The 19502-nt window shown below is 50.3% G+C and overlaps 1 protein-coding gene across 1 annotated transcript; it reads right to left on the minus strand.

Moving 5' to 3' along the window:
* Positions 1-3877: 3877 nt before the first annotated feature.
* LOC308502582 (DNA dC->dU-editing enzyme APOBEC-3F-like) lies at positions 3878-18424 on the minus strand. The gene is made up of 9 exons (XM_081060503.1): positions 18314-18424; positions 16881-17037; positions 15385-15682; positions 14873-14988; positions 6541-6608; positions 6290-6452; positions 4805-5084; positions 4488-4602; positions 3878-4004 (listed from the first exon to the last, which is right to left on the minus strand). The coding sequence occupies exons 1-9, from the start codon at positions 18382-18384 to the stop codon at positions 3998-4000; spliced, it is 1275 nt and encodes a 424-aa protein (XP_080916629.1). The 5' UTR covers positions 18385-18424; the 3' UTR covers positions 3878-3997.
* Positions 18425-19502: the final 1078 nt, after the last annotated feature.

Raw genomic sequence — 19502 nt, forward strand, 5'->3', positions numbered from 1 at the left:
AGTATGCCTTGTCGCATGTCCACTAATGAGACAGGTTAGCTAACGTGTCCCTAGGTAGACAGGGAGGTCCCTGGTGGAATAAACAAAAAAGGCCATGTCCTGAAACTCCAGGTTTTGAAATCACTCTTTGCTCCAGGACAAAATGTAACAATGCCTTGAGGTTAGTTATAAAATTCCTTTTGGCCTGACAAACGGGAGCAGATCTGATGTGTAAGAGTGGGTTATTTTGCTAATTCCTTCAGGACGGGCAAGCGGAACAAACCTGGTAGCCGATGATGAATTTCATTAGAAGGCGCCACTTCCCTTCTTCAAACAGCTCCCCTTCCCCAAACAGGCAAGGGAAGGTGTAAAAGTAAGAGCTTTTGCCTCAGTCCCTGGATCCCCAATCAGGATCCCCTCACTGCCGGGGAGCTCTGACCCTTTGCTTTCAATAAACTATCTTCCTTTAAAACTCTGCCTCTCCTGGGTCTGTGTTTCCATTCCTCGGTCTCACGAGACAGGATCCCGGCACTCCCTCACTCACTCCAAAGTCCCCTGCATCATTTGGGGACTCACAGAGACATATTCCTACTTCGCTAAGACCTCTAGGTGACAAGACAAAGAATCCTGGGGAGGAGGTCTTAGCGCAGTCACCTGTCATCTCACATCCAGATTGCACACAAATGTAAGTCCCAAAGGAACCTTTCCCGGCTTGTCTCCCCACTGCTCCTCCACCCTACACACACCCCATTCTGCCACAGAGGCCCTGGGACGGCCCAGGGGTAACAAGAGCATGGGCAGGAGGTTAGAGGATCTGTAGGAATGGCGTCCCCTCCACCCCAATCTGTCCTAATGTCCAGGGACCACAACCGATGGAAGATTCCAGAAGCGGGGCCCTTCCAGGAAGAGTGATCAGTGCACACTGAGGTGCTGTGGAAACTCAGAGCTAAGACGCCCCCACCGCCCGAGAAGCAGGAGGGGTGGACCTGAAGGCTGCATCCCTTTGCTGGCCTTTCCCTAAGGACAGCACTCCTACATGTCTGCCTGGAGAATTCCTGTGAGCTCTCCGAGGGGGGCAGAGCATGGAGACGTGCTGGGAGCAGGACAGTGACTGTCTTGCAGGAGATGTCCTGGAGGTCCCTGTGGATGGCGAAGACTGGCCTTTCAGGAGGCCGGAAATGTCTCCTCCAGAAGAAGACATTTTGAGCTGGCCCCTTTGGACCGTTTTGATGACCAAGGCAGTGAAGAGTGTCGTCCACATCTGTGCCCCTCTGTGCCTCATTCCGTGGAGGAAACACGGAGAGGGGAGCATTAAGGTAGACAGGCTAATGCAGCCAGAGACCCTGGATTCTGCCCTACACCCCAGGCAGCAGTGTAGACAGGGATGGTGAGTGAAGGGACAGGTGTCTGCCACCAGCAACAACTCCCACCAGAACAAAGATCAAAGGAGAAACAGATGGTCTCTCCTGTTTTTTAAGGCTCCCAAATCAGGGGAACCCAAGACATTCTTCGCAATGATTTTATGCCAGTATTTCCCATGCACACCTTGCTTCTTGCTTTCCCTTCCTCTGCAGCTGCCTGCCCAGAATTCCACCATATCAGGCTCATCTCTTGCTCCTTTTTGGGCGCCAGAGCCCATCCCACCCTGTCGGGAACCTCACTCAGTTCCTCCCCAGGACATTCACTTGGTAGCCAGCTCTGTGGTCCAGGACCAGACCTTCACTTCCTGATCTGTACTGAGCTCCTGCGCTGTCTCTGACCCAATTCTCGGCTGCCCTTCCACTTTTTATTCTGCTGTTTGGAAAGCTCTGATAATCTCAATCCTTACATACCTATTTGGGAATGAATAGGGAGCAGCAGAATGAAGGTGGGATGTGAGGGGTGTGGGGCAGGGTGTGATGATGATGGAGTGTGAGGGGGTGGGGGCTCTTGGGACAGCAAGGTCTGGAATGGAAGCAGGTGAGTCAAGATCAGGTCTGGCAAACCTGGGAGACACATGGGAGTACCTGGGAGACACATAGGCGTACCTGGGAGACACATAGGCGTACCTGGGAGACACATGGGCGTACCTGGGAGACACATGGGCGTACCTGGGAGACACATAGGCGTACCTGGGAGACACATAGGCGTACCTGGGAGACACATGGGCGTACCTGGGAGACACCTGGGCGTACCTGGGAGACACATGGGCATACCTGGGAGACACAGGCATACCTGGGAGACACATGGGCGTACCTGGGAGAGACATGGGCGTAACTGGGAGACACATGGGCGTACCTGGGAGACACATAGGCGTACCTGGGAGACACAAGCATACCTGGGAGACATATAGGCGCACCTGGGAGACACATGGGCATACCTGGGAGACACAGGCATACCTGGGAGACACATAGGTGTACCTGGGAGACAAATAGGCGCACCTGGGAGACACATAGGCATACCTGGGAGACACATGGGTGTACCTGGGAGACACATAGGCATACCTGGGAGACACATAGGTGTACCTGGGAGACATATAGGTGCACCTGGGAGACACATGGGCGTACCTGGGAGACATATAGGTGCACCTGGGAGACACATAGGCATACCTGGGAGACATATAGGTGCACCTGGGAGACACATAGGTGTACCTGGGAGACACATGGGCGTACCTGGGAGACACATAGGCATACCTGGGAGACATATAGGTGCACCTGGGAGACACATGGGCGTACCTGGGAGACATATAGGTGCACCTGGGAGACACATAGGTGTACCTGGGAGACACATAGGCGTACCTGGGAGACACAGGCATACCTGGGAGACACATGGGCGTATCTGGCAGACACATGGGCGTACCTGGGAGACACATGGGCGTATCTGGCAGACACATGGGCGTACCTGGGAGACACATGGGCGTATCTGGCAGACACATGGGCGTACCTAGGAGACACATAGGCGCACCTGGGAGACACATAGGCGTACCTAGGAGACACATGGGCGTACCTGGCAGACACATGGGCGTACCTGGGAGACACATGGGAGTATCTGGCAGACACATGGGCGTACCTAGGAGACACATAGGCGCACCTGGGAGACACATGGGCGTACCTGGGAGACACATGGGCGTACCTGGGAGACACATAGGCACACGTGGGAGACACATAGGCGTACCTGGGAGACACATGGGCGTACCTGGGAGACACATGGGCGTACCTGGGAGACAGACACGTAGTACAAGTATCTTGCTCTTGCATCACCCACTCAGCTCAGAAAGGCCCTTGGGTCATTGTATGAGCTGCACTGTGTCTCCCTAAATTGATATGTGGAAGTTCTAACCCCAAGGTCCTCAGAATATGACTGTATTTCAGATAGAGCTTTTATAGAGGTGGTTAAGTTTAAATGCGGCACATAGGGTGGGCCCTGATTTAATCTGACTGACGTCCTTGCCAGAAGAGGAAGTTGGGACACACAGAGGGACGCACAGAAGAAAGACCATGTGGGGACAGAGGGAGAAGGCGGTCATCTGCAGGCCAAGGAGAGAGGCCTCGGGAGAACGCAACCTGCCGACACCTTGATCCTGGACTTTCAGCCTCCAGAACTGTGAGGGGATGAAGTTCTGTTCTAGAGTCACCCAGTCTGTGGAGTTATTACTGAATCACCTCCCCACATTCCGGTCTGTGTGCCCGAGGCACCAGTAAACCAAAGCACTGAGACACTGGTGCTTGAAAATAGAAAAAGGTTTATTGGATTTGGCCAGAGAGGATGAAAGAACCACATCTGTCAAGCCTGTCTTCCTCAAAAAGGAAAAGTAGGGAGTTTTTATGCAGCTTAGGAGTAGGAGGAAGGGGGAGTTTCAGAGAATCCAGAGAAAGAAGTCTGTTTCTTCAGTCTTAGATAACGTTTTGTATCAGACTCCTGGGCGTCAGCGGCTGGTTGTAGCTAGCCTGGAGACATTCTTTTCTTCTGCAAAACAAACTCCTGAATTTTCCTCCAGACTCTGAAGTTATCTCCTCTTGTTTGACACAGAGACACCATCTCAGCAGCTTATGAGAACAAAGGGAGTTAAGCAGGAAGAACACTTACCTTGTGAACAAAGCCCTAGTAAAGAATTAAATTATTTAAATGCTAGCTGCTGCAAATGCATGGAGCCTTAAAAATCACAATGGCCTTGGCTACAGAGTTTGTTTTGAAAGCCCTAGCAACCCAATGCAGTCATTCTCCCAGTGGGCTCTCCTTCTCTGGTTAAGTATGCCTTGAAGGATGTTTCTCAAGTCTTCTGATTTTCACACTTACACACTCAGGACCACTTATGTTCAGTTTAATAACAAGATTTTGTTACTGTGGTGAGAGGGGAGGAACCAAGTTGGGGGAGAAGACTTCCTTGGAGAGAGGGAGACCTTGAGGGGCAGAGAGAGGAAGTGCAGGGAGAATGACCAGAGCCAGCAAGGAGGCAGGAGGCCCAAGAACAGAGGTGAAGGTGGTGGGAGGTGAGGGGGAAGAGTGGAGAAGGCTGAAGGAGCACTCACCTGAGGATTTCCTCAAGCCGTCTGGACATAAATTTATAATTTTTATGCACTTTCTTCCAACACCTGAAACGCATGTACCGGTTGTACACAAAGTTTTCCCAACAGTAGTTAAAATCTGAGATAAAGAGGGGTGAAAGCAGTCAGGACCTGCCCAGGAGACTTTCTCTCAGCCCTCCCAGGTGTCCGTGCTCAGGGCCTGGTCTCCTCCCTGCCAGGAGCCATCACTCCTGCCTCAGTTTCCCAAGTTGCACTCCCCACTCTCCCTGGGGCACTCCACGACCCTTTCACAGCCCTGTCCCAGCTCCCTCTGCTCTCACCATGGAAGGACATGACTTCCACCTGGGCCCCTAAGTAGTGCAGCTTCCGAAGCCCCTGCTGGAATACTGGGTTCCAGAAGTAGTAGAGGCGGGCAGTGAAGACACTCAGCTTCACGTTCCTGTGCTGCTTCAGGAAGTTGGCTGTCTCCTCTGCACAGCTGGCGCAGGGGCTCCAGGACAGGAACCAGGTGACATGGTAATGTTCACCAGGAGACAGCTTGTTAGCTTTGAACCAAGACAGGAAGCAGTGTTCTGCATGGTACGATTTATTCTCATAGACCTGGGAGAAATGGGGAAGGAAGAAAAGGGGACGCTCTGGACTGGCACAGCAGGCATGTGGCAGGGAGGGTTGGAGTGGGGACGAGGGGCCAGGCAGCAATAGTCTCAGAGGCATGTTATTGATTGACTTATCCCTTTTTTAAATATCTCTCCTCCCTTTACTTAGTCGTGCCTTCTTCCCACACGCATCGACTCATTCATGAATTCCAACATCCATTCTCCCATTCATTCAAGCTACAAGCATTCTGAGCGCCTGCTCCGGGCTGGGCCTTGGGGTCCAGGCTTGTTCCCTGGGTGCTGTCTGCTGGGTGGGGGGGCACAGAGCTGCACTGTCCACAGGGGAGCCAATAGCCACACATGCCGACTGCGCTCTGGAAATGTGGCTCGTCTGTGTTGAGCAAGTGTGAAATACACATCTCCTTTCACTGACTTGTACGAAAAAAAGAACGTAAGCTATCTCCTGAAGAAATTTGTGTAAATTATAGGTTGAAATAATATCTTAGATATATTACAAAGCACACTATCAACATTAAATTCATCAATACCTCTTAACTTTTGAACACTGGGTACTAGAAAGGGTTACATGACATAGGTAACCCCGATTATGCTTCAGTGGGAGAGTACCGCTGCAGTGCACACCCCTCCATCCCATCATGGCTTTTTCCCCCAAACAGGTTCTGAAAAGTCTGCAATCTGAGTGGCAGGGGGTGAGGGGGCTGACCTAGCGTCCATGGCGGCCGCAGTCCTCATCCAGGCAGACCTGGGCCACGGCTCAGAGCAGGCTGGGGGCAGGCAGGAGGAGGGGTGCGGGCTTTCCCCTGGGGGATCACACATCCTGATTGTGGAGGAGTCAGGATTGTGGCTGGGGGAGGACCTGGCCAGCAGAGCAGTTACCGTGGCCACGTAAGGCGTTGATGTACAAGAAACCCGACTTTCTAAGATGTTCTCTCCTCCAAGGCTGCTAGAGGCCACACTAAGTGACAAGACGTAGAGACCGACAGCCAGCAGGTTCTCTAAAAGAGGCCTCGTGGGATAAGTCAAACGCCATCGTGTATCAGGATTCAGGAGGAGTATCAAGAGACATCACGGGCCCAGGATGCAGGACAGCGTGTGGTAAGAAGCATCTGGCATTTTACTTATAATTGTTTTCCGCATCACCGCCTGGCTTAGTTCCTGCTTTTGATGAGAGTATAGTGGGGCCCATACCTGGTTTCGAAAGACCCCACGGTGAAAGGATACGGTAAAAGATGAGTGGTACTGCACTCCTTCCACTTCGAAGCAGAGGTAGGAGCAATTTCGCCCATTGGCATAGATCAGGTTGCGGAAGTGGAAGGAGAAGGTCCTGGGATATAACCGCTTCATTGGGTTTCTGGGACAAGAGAGAAAAACAGAAAATGAAGAAAGTGTTCCCTGGAGTTTCTCCATATGGTGTCTTCTGAACACAGTCCCTTGGACACTTGGGCTGTGCCTCCCCCAAAGGCTCCTGGGTCCCTGAGTATTTCCTGCTGCCTCTCAGGCAGGAAGACTGGGGGAAAGGGAGAGGAGAGGGGTCAGGGACAGCAGGGACTGGGTCCCATAGGAGCCCAGGCTCTGCTCCTTCTAAGAGCACACCTCCTACCCCACCCAAATTCCTTCGCACCCATCCCTCAACCAGTTAGAAAATAGAAATCAATAATAAAACCCCCTCTGCCCCAAAATAGTAGCTTTTAATATTTCAGTTCAATTCATTCCATTTTCACCTATGCATGTTTATTTTTTAAATATCAGGTTAATACCTAAATTCACAGGCTTCTGCTACTGTTCTAAGCGTGGGCAATGAGCGGTACCTGACCCAGGGAATCTGGATGCAGTCTCCTCCACTGATATGTCCCTGCCCTGCCATTTCTCTGGTGTGCTGGGGCTCTGTTTCCTCTCACAGAGACTGCTTTAGAAAGTCCCTTGTCTGAGTGACCTCCCAGTTTCCTCAGCTGAGGCCCCACCTCCTTCCTGCTTTGGCAGCAGAGATGGGAGTGCCCTGATGAGTGCCTGCTCAGGCTCACATCCATCTTCTCTCCTCTGGAGCCTTCCCTCCGATCTGAGCCAGAGTGGACGTCTTCAGATAAATACCCAGAAGTGGGATTATGGGACATAAGGTAGTTCTATCTTTAATTTTTTGAGGAACCTCTAAACTGTTTTCCATAGTGTCTGCACCAGTTTACATTCCCAACAACAGTGCAGGACGGTTCCTTTTTCTCCACAACCTCCTAACCATCCTCCTAACACTTCTTTGTTGATTTATGGATGATAGCCGTTCTGGCAGGTGTGAGGTGGTATCTCATTGTGGTTTTAATTTGTGTTTCTCTGAGGATTAGTGAGGTGAGCATCTTTCCACATGTCAATTGGCCATCTCCTCTTTGGAGAAATACCTATTAAGGTCCTCTGCCCATTTTTTTTTTTTTTTAAGATTTTATTAGGGAAGGGGAACAGGACTTTATTGGGGAACAATGTGTACTTCCAGGACTTTTTTCTAAGTCAACTTGTTGTTCTTAGTTGTAGAGGGTGCAGCTCAGCTCCAGGTCCAGTTGCCATTGCTAGTTGCAGGAGGCACAGCCCACCATCCCTTGTGGGACTCGAGGAATTAAACTGGCAACCTTGTTGTTGAGAGCCCACTGGCCCATGTGGGAATCGAACCGGCAGCCTTCGGAGTTAGGAGCATGGAGCTCCAACTGCCTGAGCCACTGGGCCGGCCCCTCTGCCCATTTTTCAGTTGGATTGTTTGGGTTTTTTTGGTCTTAAGTTCTGTGAGTTCTTTATATATTTTGGATATTAACCCCTTATCAGATGTGTCATTGGTGAATCTCCTCTCCCATTTGGTTTCATTTTGTTGATTTGGTTTCATTTGGTTTCCTCTGCTGTGCAAAACCTTTTTAGTTTGATGTAGTCGCATGTATTTGTTTTTTCTTTTGTTTCCTTTGCCAGAGGAGATATATCCAAAACAAAAAAAAATTACTGAAAGCAATGTCAGAGAGTTTATTGCCTATGTTTTCTTCTAGGAGTTTTATGGTTCAGGGTCTTACATTTAAGTCTTTAATCCATTTTGAGTTTATTCTTGTATATGGTGTAAGAAAGTGGTCTAGGTGCATTTTTTGTGCCTGTATCTTTCCAGTTTTCCCAGCACCATTTATTGAAGAAAGTGTCTTTACCATATCTTCTTTTTCCTATCATCCATTGACCGCCACTTAGGTTGTTTCCATATCTTGGCTAGAGTGAATAATGCTGCAATAAATATGGGAGTGCAGAGAGCTCTTGGGAATACAGATTTTGTTTTCAGAAGTGGGATTGCCAGATCACATTGAAGCAGGGCCCCCCTGGGCCCCCTGGGCTCAGAATGCCTCTGGGATGCTCTGTCCCGGTTCAGGATCCTTATCTTAGAAGATCACCTCGTGGATGCTGGCTAATTACAAACCTTTTCCCAGGTTACGCCCCCACCCTTCCTGGAACACTGGTTCCTGAGCCACTGGCACCACAAGAGATACGATGACAGAGGGGGACATCATGAAATGAGAACAGACCTCTGAGATGTCCTGCGGCCTCTGGGAAAATGACCTGATTTTCCCTTAAATACCCCATGCCGGTCTGAGAATGTTAAGGCAATTTTTGGAGGTGTTAACCTGCTGCCTTCTCAGACCTGATCCTGGCGCTCTGGTAATAAATGCTTATTCTATAACCCAACTCCTGTGTCTGTCTATTGGCTGAGTGGCGCAGACAGCACGAGCCCAGGGTTCCTTTGTCATCCAGTTACAAGATGGTGCATATAAGGGTTTCCTATAGGACTGTGATTTATGCAATTGCGGGGACTCGTTAAGCAGTCTCTGTAAGGTTTTGTTTTCATGTCTAATGCTGCAAGATGAGGTCCACAGGATGAGCAATTGAGAAAGGACAATGGATGGAAGGTGTGGGAGAGCAAGAACAAGCTGGACCCACAAGTATGAGCTGTGGAGAGCATGAGGATGGACAGAAACCCATGTAGTCGTTCTTGCCTATGCCTTTAGTGGTTTGGGTGTCGCTGGGCCCTTCATCATGGAGCTAATGACACACACCTGGCCCAGGGGTCAGAGATGCTCAAAGGAGAAGTTGCTGCTTCACACCAAGGAGGTGAATCAAGTCAGCACCCCAATACTAGAACAGGCTGCTATTTCACTTCCTCCCTCTTCATCAGCTAGGATAATCCCTCCTGCTGGGCACACTGATCCACAACTACTAGAAAGGGAATTCTGGGAAAGTCGTTTGGCCTGGCCTAGTCGACGCATTACAAAGCTACCACAAGGGGGCAGAACTCTTGGAATGTGATTGGAATTGCATGGAATCTATAGAATTGACATCTTAACAACACGGAGACCTCTGATCCATGAATATGGTATATCTCTCCATTTATTTAGGCCTTCTTTACTATCTCTTAGTAATGTTTTCAATGTATGGGTCTTATATAGCCTTTGCAAGATGATGTGGAATGCTACTTTTAGAGACAGATTTCTAGTAATAGATAACAGCAAACACTCTATAATGCTTAGTGTGGGTCAGGCATTCTTCATAAGATATGTAGATATAAACATAAAAAACTAATTTAAGCCTCACAACCACACATGAGGAAGTTCTATTATTGTCTCCATTTTATGCCTATAATTTGACTAAGTAATTTGCCAAATATCATAAACCAGCAAGTGGTAGAGACAGGATAAGAACGCAGTTGCCTCCTGAGCCCCTACTCCCATTTCTATTCTACTTACTAATAATTACCCGTGTTCACACAGTTGTCCTACCACACAGAAAATCAAGACTGGTACTCTGTGAATGTAAGGTTTTAACCTTATATTCAGATTCCTTGAACCAGTTCTTTGAACTAATTTATGACATAGCAAGACCTCTCTCTCTCAATTGCTACAGGGAGGAAGGATATTCTCATCTCTGTGTTCCATTATTCCATATTTAGGAAGATTTGCAAGTTTTTGAGAAGGAGGCAGTGGCACTTCATTAGCAGAAAAGCCAATAGCAGGCTGTGAGAACCAAATCTTAAGGGAAGAAATGGAGTGAGACATGGATAAGATTTCTCTTGGAAAGAGCTTAAAACAAAGACACCACTTTCATCTACTCCTTAGTAATCAGAAAAATAAAAATTAAGACCAATACAATAGCTCCTTCCCACGTCAGGCTGGAAAAGATTTAAGATGTTGATTGAATGGGTAAATGAGTGCTGTTGTGAAGAAAACTCAATTCTGGTGAAGCTGGGTTCCAGTGGCCTTGGTTCCCCTCAGGCTCCTCATGGCCTCCCCATCTCTGCCACAGTCACCACGCCCACAGCCAATGTCATCAACAGCAGGACTGATAAAGGAAGTGCAGTGAGCTCATCTGGTGGAATACTACGCAGCAATGAGAACTGATGACCTCCAGCTGTAAGAAACAGGATACTTCTGGAGAAGGCTGGATGGGATGGGATGGGTCGGGGTATGGGAGATTTTCTTTCTCATTCTATTGATTATAAATTGCTTGCGTGTTTTACTAGAAACCTGTAATATTAAAATCATTTTCTATATATGAGAATGGATTCCCAATAATTGTATTATTGTTGGTAACAAGTATAACCCACCATTATGTAAGGACTCCCCCTTTTACAGGTCCAGTTGAAGGGCAAGGACACAGCCTGTGACCAGAGGAGCTGAGCCAAGGGGCGATGGGCTCAGAAACCGAATGAATGGAGGTGTTGAGCAGGGTCTCTGTCCATTATTTCAAGAAATGTGCTCTCTTTCCCGGGAGGGACTGGGCTGGTTACTAGTGCAAATAGACTGGGGCAGCCACTTCAGTAGCCGGTAGACATCCACATGAGGGAGCAGAGGATAAGGTTTCCTGCCCCAAAAGAATGAAGATAAAAAGACAGACTCCAAATTCTGCCAAGGGACCAAAAAGGACACTGACACAGAGGGGCATTTTGTCATTTGTGTTGGTTCATGGACATGAACCAGGGCCCAGGGTAGCATCTCTAGGAAGGACTCAGGTCATGGTCGTGTAGACGACTCATGCCAGGTCATCTGGGGGTGAATGTCAAAGAAGATGGAGGGGAAGCTAAAGGCCTTGATTCATGCTGGGTCTGAGAGAGGCAAAGAGAAATCGAGTCAGGGAGCTAAAGGGGAACATGGACGCGAAGGAGAAAGGCAGCCAGGAGGGGGTCAAAGGGGAAAGAGCAGAGAGAAGAAGGAACAGGATTAAAAAGGAAGATAAACCACTCTGGGCAGATGGAGAGAAGAAATGGGCCTTTAGAAGGGAAAGAATGGAGGGAAAGAGAGAGGGACGGAGGAAAAAAGGGAGGGACGATATGAATCTGGTTTCTACTTCGTCCTACCTGTGACCTTGGGAAAAGGGAAAAAGGACATTTCCTCAGAGCAAAATGGTACTTAGCAGTCAGTCCCTCTGAATATTGGAGAAGTTGGGGTGAGCTTGGAGATGAAAAGGGCTTCACCCAGGCCTGAGACAAGGTGAGTATGCACCAAAAAGTGGAGGCTAATTTAAAGACAAGGGAAAGGCGTCCACTCTCTGTTGTCACGCAGCAGCTTAGCCGTCTGTGCCCTTGTGCCTTTCCCTAATGAAAGAAGAGCCTGTGAGACTGTTCCTTTCAGGGACTTTGCTTCATCTTTGTGCTTACACTTCATGTCTCTCTGTTTGGCCCCCAAAAGATGGTTGGTCAGCCAATGACGGGTAAGATTTCTCACGGGAGAAACAACCCAAGCCAGGAGGAACCGTGTGGGGACCAGTAGGAGAACTCACGGGGTTGATAGAGGTGGGCACAGCCTCCACCTTTCCCCGGCTGAAAAGAACTTCTGCCTATTTGGCTATACTCCTTCCCACTACCTACTTGGGAAGTGAGTCAGTAATGTGTTAACATCAGCTCTCCTTCCATTCTTAACAATAAGTTCCAGCATAAAGGATTTGTCCCTGGGATGGCATATACCATAATTGTTAAGACATCATGGGACTTTCTGTTCCGGCTGTTTGCAAGCAAGGGTGATTGGTTTGAATCAGTTTTCTGGTATGAGGTATGAGAGTCACAGACCGTGGAAAAAACAATGCTACTTCCTTGTATGTTTATCAATAAAAGCCACACGATGGCTCGATTCGGGACTCACAGTCCTTTGAGGCGGTGAGACACTTGGCCCTCTGTGTTACAATTTTCTTAATTTCTGTTTCTTTCTTAACCCTGCGCCACCCCTTCTCACTCTCCCACAGCCTGGGAGTTGCGCTGAACATGACACCTCTCCATCAGTCCCCGTCACCTGGGCATGGCACCATCACCTATGGGACTCACAGGCTCCCTGACACACCTGCAGCAGGAGCAGGAAGAGACACAGAAATGAAAGCATCAGTCTAGAGGACATGCGGGACCCCTAGAGAGAGGCCAGGCCAGACACTGGGGTCAGAGGACAGGAGGAGCCCCCAGGGATCAGAGGCGGAGCCCCTGGAGGGAAGGAGGGAAGTCCCCATCACGAAGCCCAGGAGAAGGGGACTCAGGAGCAGGAACTGGCCTTGTCCTGGGTCTCAGCCTTGACCGCCCTGCTGAGGCCCTGGGCGCCTTCTGGCATCACCTCGTCCCAGCACCTGGCTGCACATGGTATGAGCAGAACTTGCTGCAAGACTGACATATTACTTGTGGATTGAGTGATTTAGTGAATGAGAGATTTCCCTTCTATTTTATAATAACCTCTTCCTTTGTTGAGAATTGTCTATCTCGGACATTTAAGTAAATACTCAACATTTAACCGTCAGGGCAGCCCCCTGGTCAGTCATTCTTACTCTCCACATGTTACGGGTGAGGAACCCAAGAGCCAGTCCTGTTCCCTTTGCAACACCAACGGGGTCTCCAAAGGCAACGCCACTGGAAACTGGGATTTATGGGGTATCTTATAGTTCACCCTTCATGGTAGGTCACTCCGATTGTCCATTGAAAGGATGTACAGGATTGAAAGTTCCGGGATTTGTCCTGTCCCCTTTCTCATGCCCCCTTGGAATGAGACATTGTGATGTCTGGAGGTGGGCAGCCATCTGAAGCCTGGAGGAGACCAGCAGCAGACGAGCACCTAGAGCTGAGCTGGGGAACAGGGGCTGTGACCTGACAGCATCACCGAGCAGCTGAGCCAGGCCCACACTCTACCCTTCCCACGTGCCTTGTTCTGTGAAACAGCCGGTTCAGCCCTCCAGGCAGCTTTCCGTCACTGGCAGCCACAGTCCCTGCCGGGCTCCCTCGATCCCAGTGTCTTGTCCTTGGGCTCCTTCTTGCCCTTTGGCCTTTCACCTTTGGCCCTCAACCCTGCTTTGTCCCTCCTGTCCCTGCCCCTCCCCTCTCCTTTGCTTCCATCTCTCCAGGTGACTTTGTCTATCAGTTCTCCCCTTCGGGCTGCAGGCCCTCCCTGACTTCGTCCCTCCTCCCTCCTTGGCCACTGTCATCATCTGTCCTTCCTCTCCATCCCTCCAATGTCTCAAATTCAGTGACTCCTTCTGCAGTCCCTACAGCCACTGTGTCAGGCTGTGACCAGGTTGGGCCCTGACACATGAGCAGAAGCCTGTGAGGTGAGGCGTGGGAGCCTTCACTGCCCGGAACACCCTGTGCAGGACGCCCAGCTGCCAGGGGCTCACCCAGCATGACGCAGGCTCCACAGAGACATGGAGAGACATCTAGTGCCTGTGGTAGGTCCTGCTTGGGCCCAGGACTGCAGAGGGCAGAGGTCATGCTCTGGCAGGAAAGCCCCTCCCTCTAGCTTCCTCACCAGGGCAGAGGAAGTAGAAATGGCCTGAGGACTGGAGTAATTCCGAGGCCCCCATCTAACTGCCAATTTGAATGTTTGTTCCCAATATTTACACTAATTGTTTCTCTTCTCTTATTGCTTGGGCTGTCATTTCAAAAACTTGCTGCTATCAGTATAATAGTTAGTCAATGAGTGTAGGTTTTTAAATGCCAGGTTCCCCTGCTATAAGGATTAGCTGATTTTTACTTGACCCCAAGTGGGAATTAGTATGCCAACTGGCCCCACCCCATGAAGGTACCTACAAGAGAGAAAAGCATTTGCATATTTGCAAGCATTTATTGAACTATTTGAACTTCATGATACATTTAGAAAGGGAAAAAAATTTTGTGGAAGATTCTTAATTTTTCATTTTATTGCTTTTTAATTAAAGGTATTAAAATAATTAGTTCTCTAAAATAGAAATCTCTTCTGTTAGTATTGAGTAGACTCTCACTTACATATATTTGAAAAATAACAGATTTTAAATGAGAAGTAAATCTATCAGATTTTTTTTTTTTAAAACAGTTTCTTATGAACTCATTGCATTTTGCTGGGTTTTGGGAATCAATCTGGAGATACTGATGAATGGTGAGTTTCCATTTCTTTAAAAAAGTCTTTTATTCTGCTGTTACACAAAGGTCTTCTGCCTTCTTTACAGAGATTGAAGTCCATCCTTCAGTTTCCCTGATTATAGATCCAGAAGGCAGAGTTGAAGGAAGCAGGAGTGAGGCAGTTGGAAAGATGAACAGAAAACAGGTCTGGGGCAGTTATCAAGATGGAAAAGGAAGGAGGGACACAGGGAGGTGAGAAAGCAGAGGGACCATGTGAGAAGGGATGGGAGGAATGGACCAGGTGCCCGGCAGGGAGCAGGTACCCAGAGGAGGCCCTGAGCAGAGGGAAAGAAAGGTCCAGGGAGAGATGGTGAGGGGGAGAAGGGGCGTGGGGGTGGAAGGACAGGGGAGCAGGGAGGGAAGAACCTCACCTGGAGAATCGTCTCTAAAGTCATAGATAGTCTCTGATAATTTATATCCATGTCATCCCAGGGGAAGAAGGGTGTTCCCTGGTGGTCCACGAAGGTTTCCCAGCAGTACTCAAAATCTGAAAACAGGGGAAATGGAGGTGAGTTCCAGTTCTAGGGGTGGGTGAGGGGCCACAGGTGTCTGACTCTTAGGGACACACTCTCCCCATCATAATTTCACTGCCTCCTCTTTCTTCCCTCAACTTCCTTCTTCCAACTGGAATTTGAGGCTACCCAATTGTCCCCCTTTCTGGAAGCCCCCAAGTCCTTGTGTACCTTCCCCTGCCCAGGACCACCTCTCTCTCCTGAATTCTCTCTTCCAGTAGACTCCCCAGTCCTCTCCATGGTCCAGCACCACCTCTGCAGGCAGCGAAAAGAGGCTTCCCTTCCTCTCGCTCTCTCCCTAGGGCTCTCTAGGTCGCCCCTACCTGGTTCTAACCCGTCCCACACCCCACCCCAGCTCCCTCTGCTCTCACCCTCTGATGACATGATATTCATCTGGGCCCCTGCTTGACACAGCCTGCGAAGCCCCCGCCGGTGTTCTGGAGAATAGGAGTAATAGAGGCGAGCTACAAAGATCCTCAAGTCCACGTTCTCGTTCTCCTCCAGGAACCTGATCACAGCATTCATACAGTTAATACAGGGGCTCCAGGACATGTACCAGGTGACACGATATTTCTCACCAGGGGACAGCTTCTTGTCCAAGAACTTCTTCTGGTTGCGGAACCAAGAGATGAAGCAGAGTTCTGTATGGCGGCTCTTCTTGGGATAAAACTGGGAGAGATGGGGAAGGAAGGAAAGCGGATACTCTGGGCTGGCACGGCAGGCATGTCACAGGGCGATATGGTGTGGGAACGAAGGGAAAGGGCCCAGGGGCATGTTATGCATTGATTTACTCCTTTCCATCTCTCCTTTTCCTTCTGTTTGTACTTAGGTATCCCTTCCACACGCATCGACTCTTCCATGAATTCCAACATCCATTCTCCCATTCATTCAAGCTACAAGCATACTGAGCGCCTGCTCTGGGCTGGGCCTTGGGGTCCAGGCTTGTTCCCTGGGTGCTGTCTGCTGGGTGGCAGGGGGGGGCACAGAGCTGTGTCCACAGGGGAGCCAATAGCCACACATGCCGACTGCGCTCTGGAAATGTGGCTCGTCTGTGTTGAGCAAGTGTGAAATACACATCTCCTTTCACTGACTTGTACGAAAAAAAGAACGTAAGCTATCTCCTGAAGAAATTTGTGTAAATTATAGGTTGAAATAATATCTTAGATATATTACAAAGCACACTATCAACATTAAATTCATCAATACCTCTTAACTTTTGAACACTGGGTACTAGAAAGGGTTACATGACATAGGTAACCCCGATTATGCTTCAGTGGGAGAGTACCGCTGCAGTGCACACCCCTCCATCCCATCATGGCTTTTTCCCCCAAACAGGTTCTGAAAAGTCTGCAATCTGAGTGGCAGGGGGTGAGGGGGCTGACCTAGCGTCCATGGCGGCCGCAGTCCTCATCCAGGCAGACCTGGGCCACGGCTCAGAGCAGGCTGGGGGCAGGCAGGAGGAGGGGTGCGGGCTTTCCCCTGGGGGATCACACATCCTGATTGTGGAGGAGTCAGGATTGTGGCTGGGGGAGGACCCGGCCAGCAGAGCAGTTACCGTGGCCACGTAAGGCGTTGATGTACAAGAAACCCGACTTTCTAAGATGTTCTCTCCTCCAAGGCTGCTAGAGGCCACCCTAGGTGACAAGACGTAGAGACCGACAGCCAGCAGGTTCTCTAAAAGAGGCCTCGTGGGATAAGTCAAACGCCATCGTGTATCAGGATTCAGGAGGAGTATCAAGAGACATCACGGGCCCAGGATGCAGGACAACGTGTGGTAAGAAGCATCTGGCATTTTACTTATAATTGTTTTCCGCATCACCGCCTGGCTTAGTTCCTGCTTTTGATGAGAGTATAGTGGGGCCCATACCTGGTTTTCAAAGACCCCTTTTGTAAAGGGCAGAGGTAAGTGAGTCTGTGTTCCTTCCACTTGGTGGCAGATGTAGCAGCCTAGCCGACCTCTGGGGTTGGGCAGGTTGTAAAAGTGGAAGTAGAAATAGTCACGATACAACTGCTCCATCGGGTTTCTGGGGCAAAAGCGAAAACAGAAAATGCAGAGAGTGTTCCCTGGAGTTTCTCCATGTGGTGTCTTCTGAACACAGTCCCTTGTACACCTGGGCTGTGCCTCCCCCAAAGGCTCCTGGGTCCCTGAGTATTTCCTGCTGCCTCCCAGGCAGGAAGACTGAGGGAGAGGGAGAGGAGAGGGGCAGGGACAGCAGGGACCGGGTCCCATAGGAGCCCAGGCTCTGCTCCCTCCAAAAGCACCCCTCTTACTCCACCCAGATTCCTGCCCACCATCCTCCAACCTGTTAGAAAAATAAAAACGAGAAAAAACAAAACAAACAAACCAACCAACGAAAAACCTTGGCCCCCAAAGAGTAGCTTTTAATATTTCCACTCAATTGATGCTTAACTTCTTACCCATGCATGTTTATTTATTTTTAAATATGAGGTTAACACCTAAAGTCACAGGCAGCACTCCTGTTCTAAGTGCTGTATGTATCTGAACTCATCTACACCTCCCCAATTCCTGGGGGGGACCCATCCCAGAGAATAGCGGAAGGAGAGGGGAGTAGCCTGCCTGAGTCACAGGGCTGGTAAGTGACGGACCTGGTCCCCCGTCTAGGCACAGTCATGCCCAGCCATTACCTTGTGTGACCTGGCAGCAGTGTGTGCCTTGGGTGGGGCGCTCTTTTCTACTTAATTGTAAACTATCAGCATATCTCCTGACCTGAGGCATCTCTTCGCCAGGCCTGGGCTGGTGGTAGTGATGACTGTCAAGGTTGTGGGTGTGTCTGGGAACAGTCTGCATGTACTTTTTTGCTCACAGTAGAGACATCCTTGGAGCAGATAGCTTATCTTCTTGCCCCAGACAGCTATTCTCACACGGTGTGTACACCAGGGTCAGTAGAAGAGCAAATCGATCAAAGTGCTTAAAACTAAATCCACCAACTGCTTCACCTCATCCTTTAGTCCAATTCTAACTGTTAATGGAGCACAGGAAAGACCATGGGGCAGGCTGCCCCACAGGCCGGGAGGGGACAGCCCAGCCCCACAGACTTGCAGACCGAGGGGTGGGCCAGGACAACAGGGCTGGGTGGAGGTGCGGGCAGGGACATTCAGAATCAGTAGTGGGGGCAAAAACCCCCGAGGGAGTGGGACCTGCAGAGAAGGAACTCAGAGAGGGAGAGAAGCCAGGCTGGACAGCAGCAGGATGGGCCCCAAGGACAGAGGATCTTAGGGCCCCCTGTGAAGGAAGGGGCTACGGAGAGGGGGCCAGCAGGCAAGGGTGGGCAGCAGTACCTGGTCCAGGGTTTCTGGAAGTAGTATTCCAACCAGGCTTCTGCCTCTTCCCTCAAATACTGGAGATCCATTTCTTCTCACAGGGGCCCTGCTTTGGAAAGTCCCTTGTCTAAGCACCTCCCAGCCCTCTCAGCGGAGGCCCCATCTACTTCCTGCTTTGGCAGCAGAGATGGGAGGGCCCCGTGAGTGCCTGCTCAGGCTCACATCCACCTTCTCTTTCTTCCCTGGGGCCCTCCCTCTGGACCTCTGGTGGAGACAGACCCCTCTGTGCAGCGGGACCCACTGTGATTGCAAAGGGAAAGTGAAAGTCGTGAGGGCAGAGAGAGGAGGATGGGACAAGCCCTGCTGAAGAGAGCAGGACAGAGGCCCAGCTCCCCTGGGGGGGCAGGCTGGAGCCCTCTCCACCCCACCCCTGCACCCAGCCCAAGTCTGTGCCCAAGGCGTGCTCTGCCCCTGCCTGCTGAACGATGGAGGTGATGGGAAAGTATGAACCTTGGATCGGGACTCCTGTGTTCTCTGTGGACACAGAAAATATGGACACAGGGAAGGGACACATATGCTTTGAGTTCCTAGTTCTGTGCTGGGTCCTCTGCATGAGTCCCCTCAGCCTTCACATGAGGCGTGGAGGCTAAGCACTCTCTGATCTCTCTTCCTCTTCTTCTCAGGACACATATCCCCTCATTGGGGTCTCACCCTTGTGACCCAATCCTAATCACCTCCAAAGGCCCCACCTCCAAACACAATCACGTAGTGGGGTAGGGCTTCAACATATGAATTTGGGGGACACTAAAGTTCAGCCAGGAGCTAAGAGTGTTCCCTGGCTAACTCGTCATACGGTCGCACAGTGGGGCGGTTTCTGCCTGACACCCAGAGCAGCCTCTCCAGGCTCTGCGTCTGCCTTCTCCGAGGTCATGGTCACTGCTAGTCAGGGGAGGCCCAGCACGTGAGGAAGTTCAGCTGGGCCACGGCTGCCCTTAGCACGATGGAGATCGTCATGGGAACAGGACAAGGAGTGTTGGTGGGGAAGGGGGTCTCCCCAGCAGGTTAATTCATACTGTGTATTCATTGGAGGGCTCTCAGGAAGCTGCTGGTGGAGCTGGCCCTGAAGCTGCGTCTTTCCACAGGCAGCCATATCCTACAGACAGTGTGTTCCCTCTCCTCTACATTTTCCTGGCTTGGGCATTTGTGT

This window comes from Rhinolophus hipposideros, assembly GCF_964194185.1.
Source record: "Rhinolophus hipposideros genome assembly, chromosome: 9".
Taxonomy (NCBI): Eukaryota; Metazoa; Chordata; class Mammalia; order Chiroptera; family Rhinolophidae; genus Rhinolophus; species Rhinolophus hipposideros.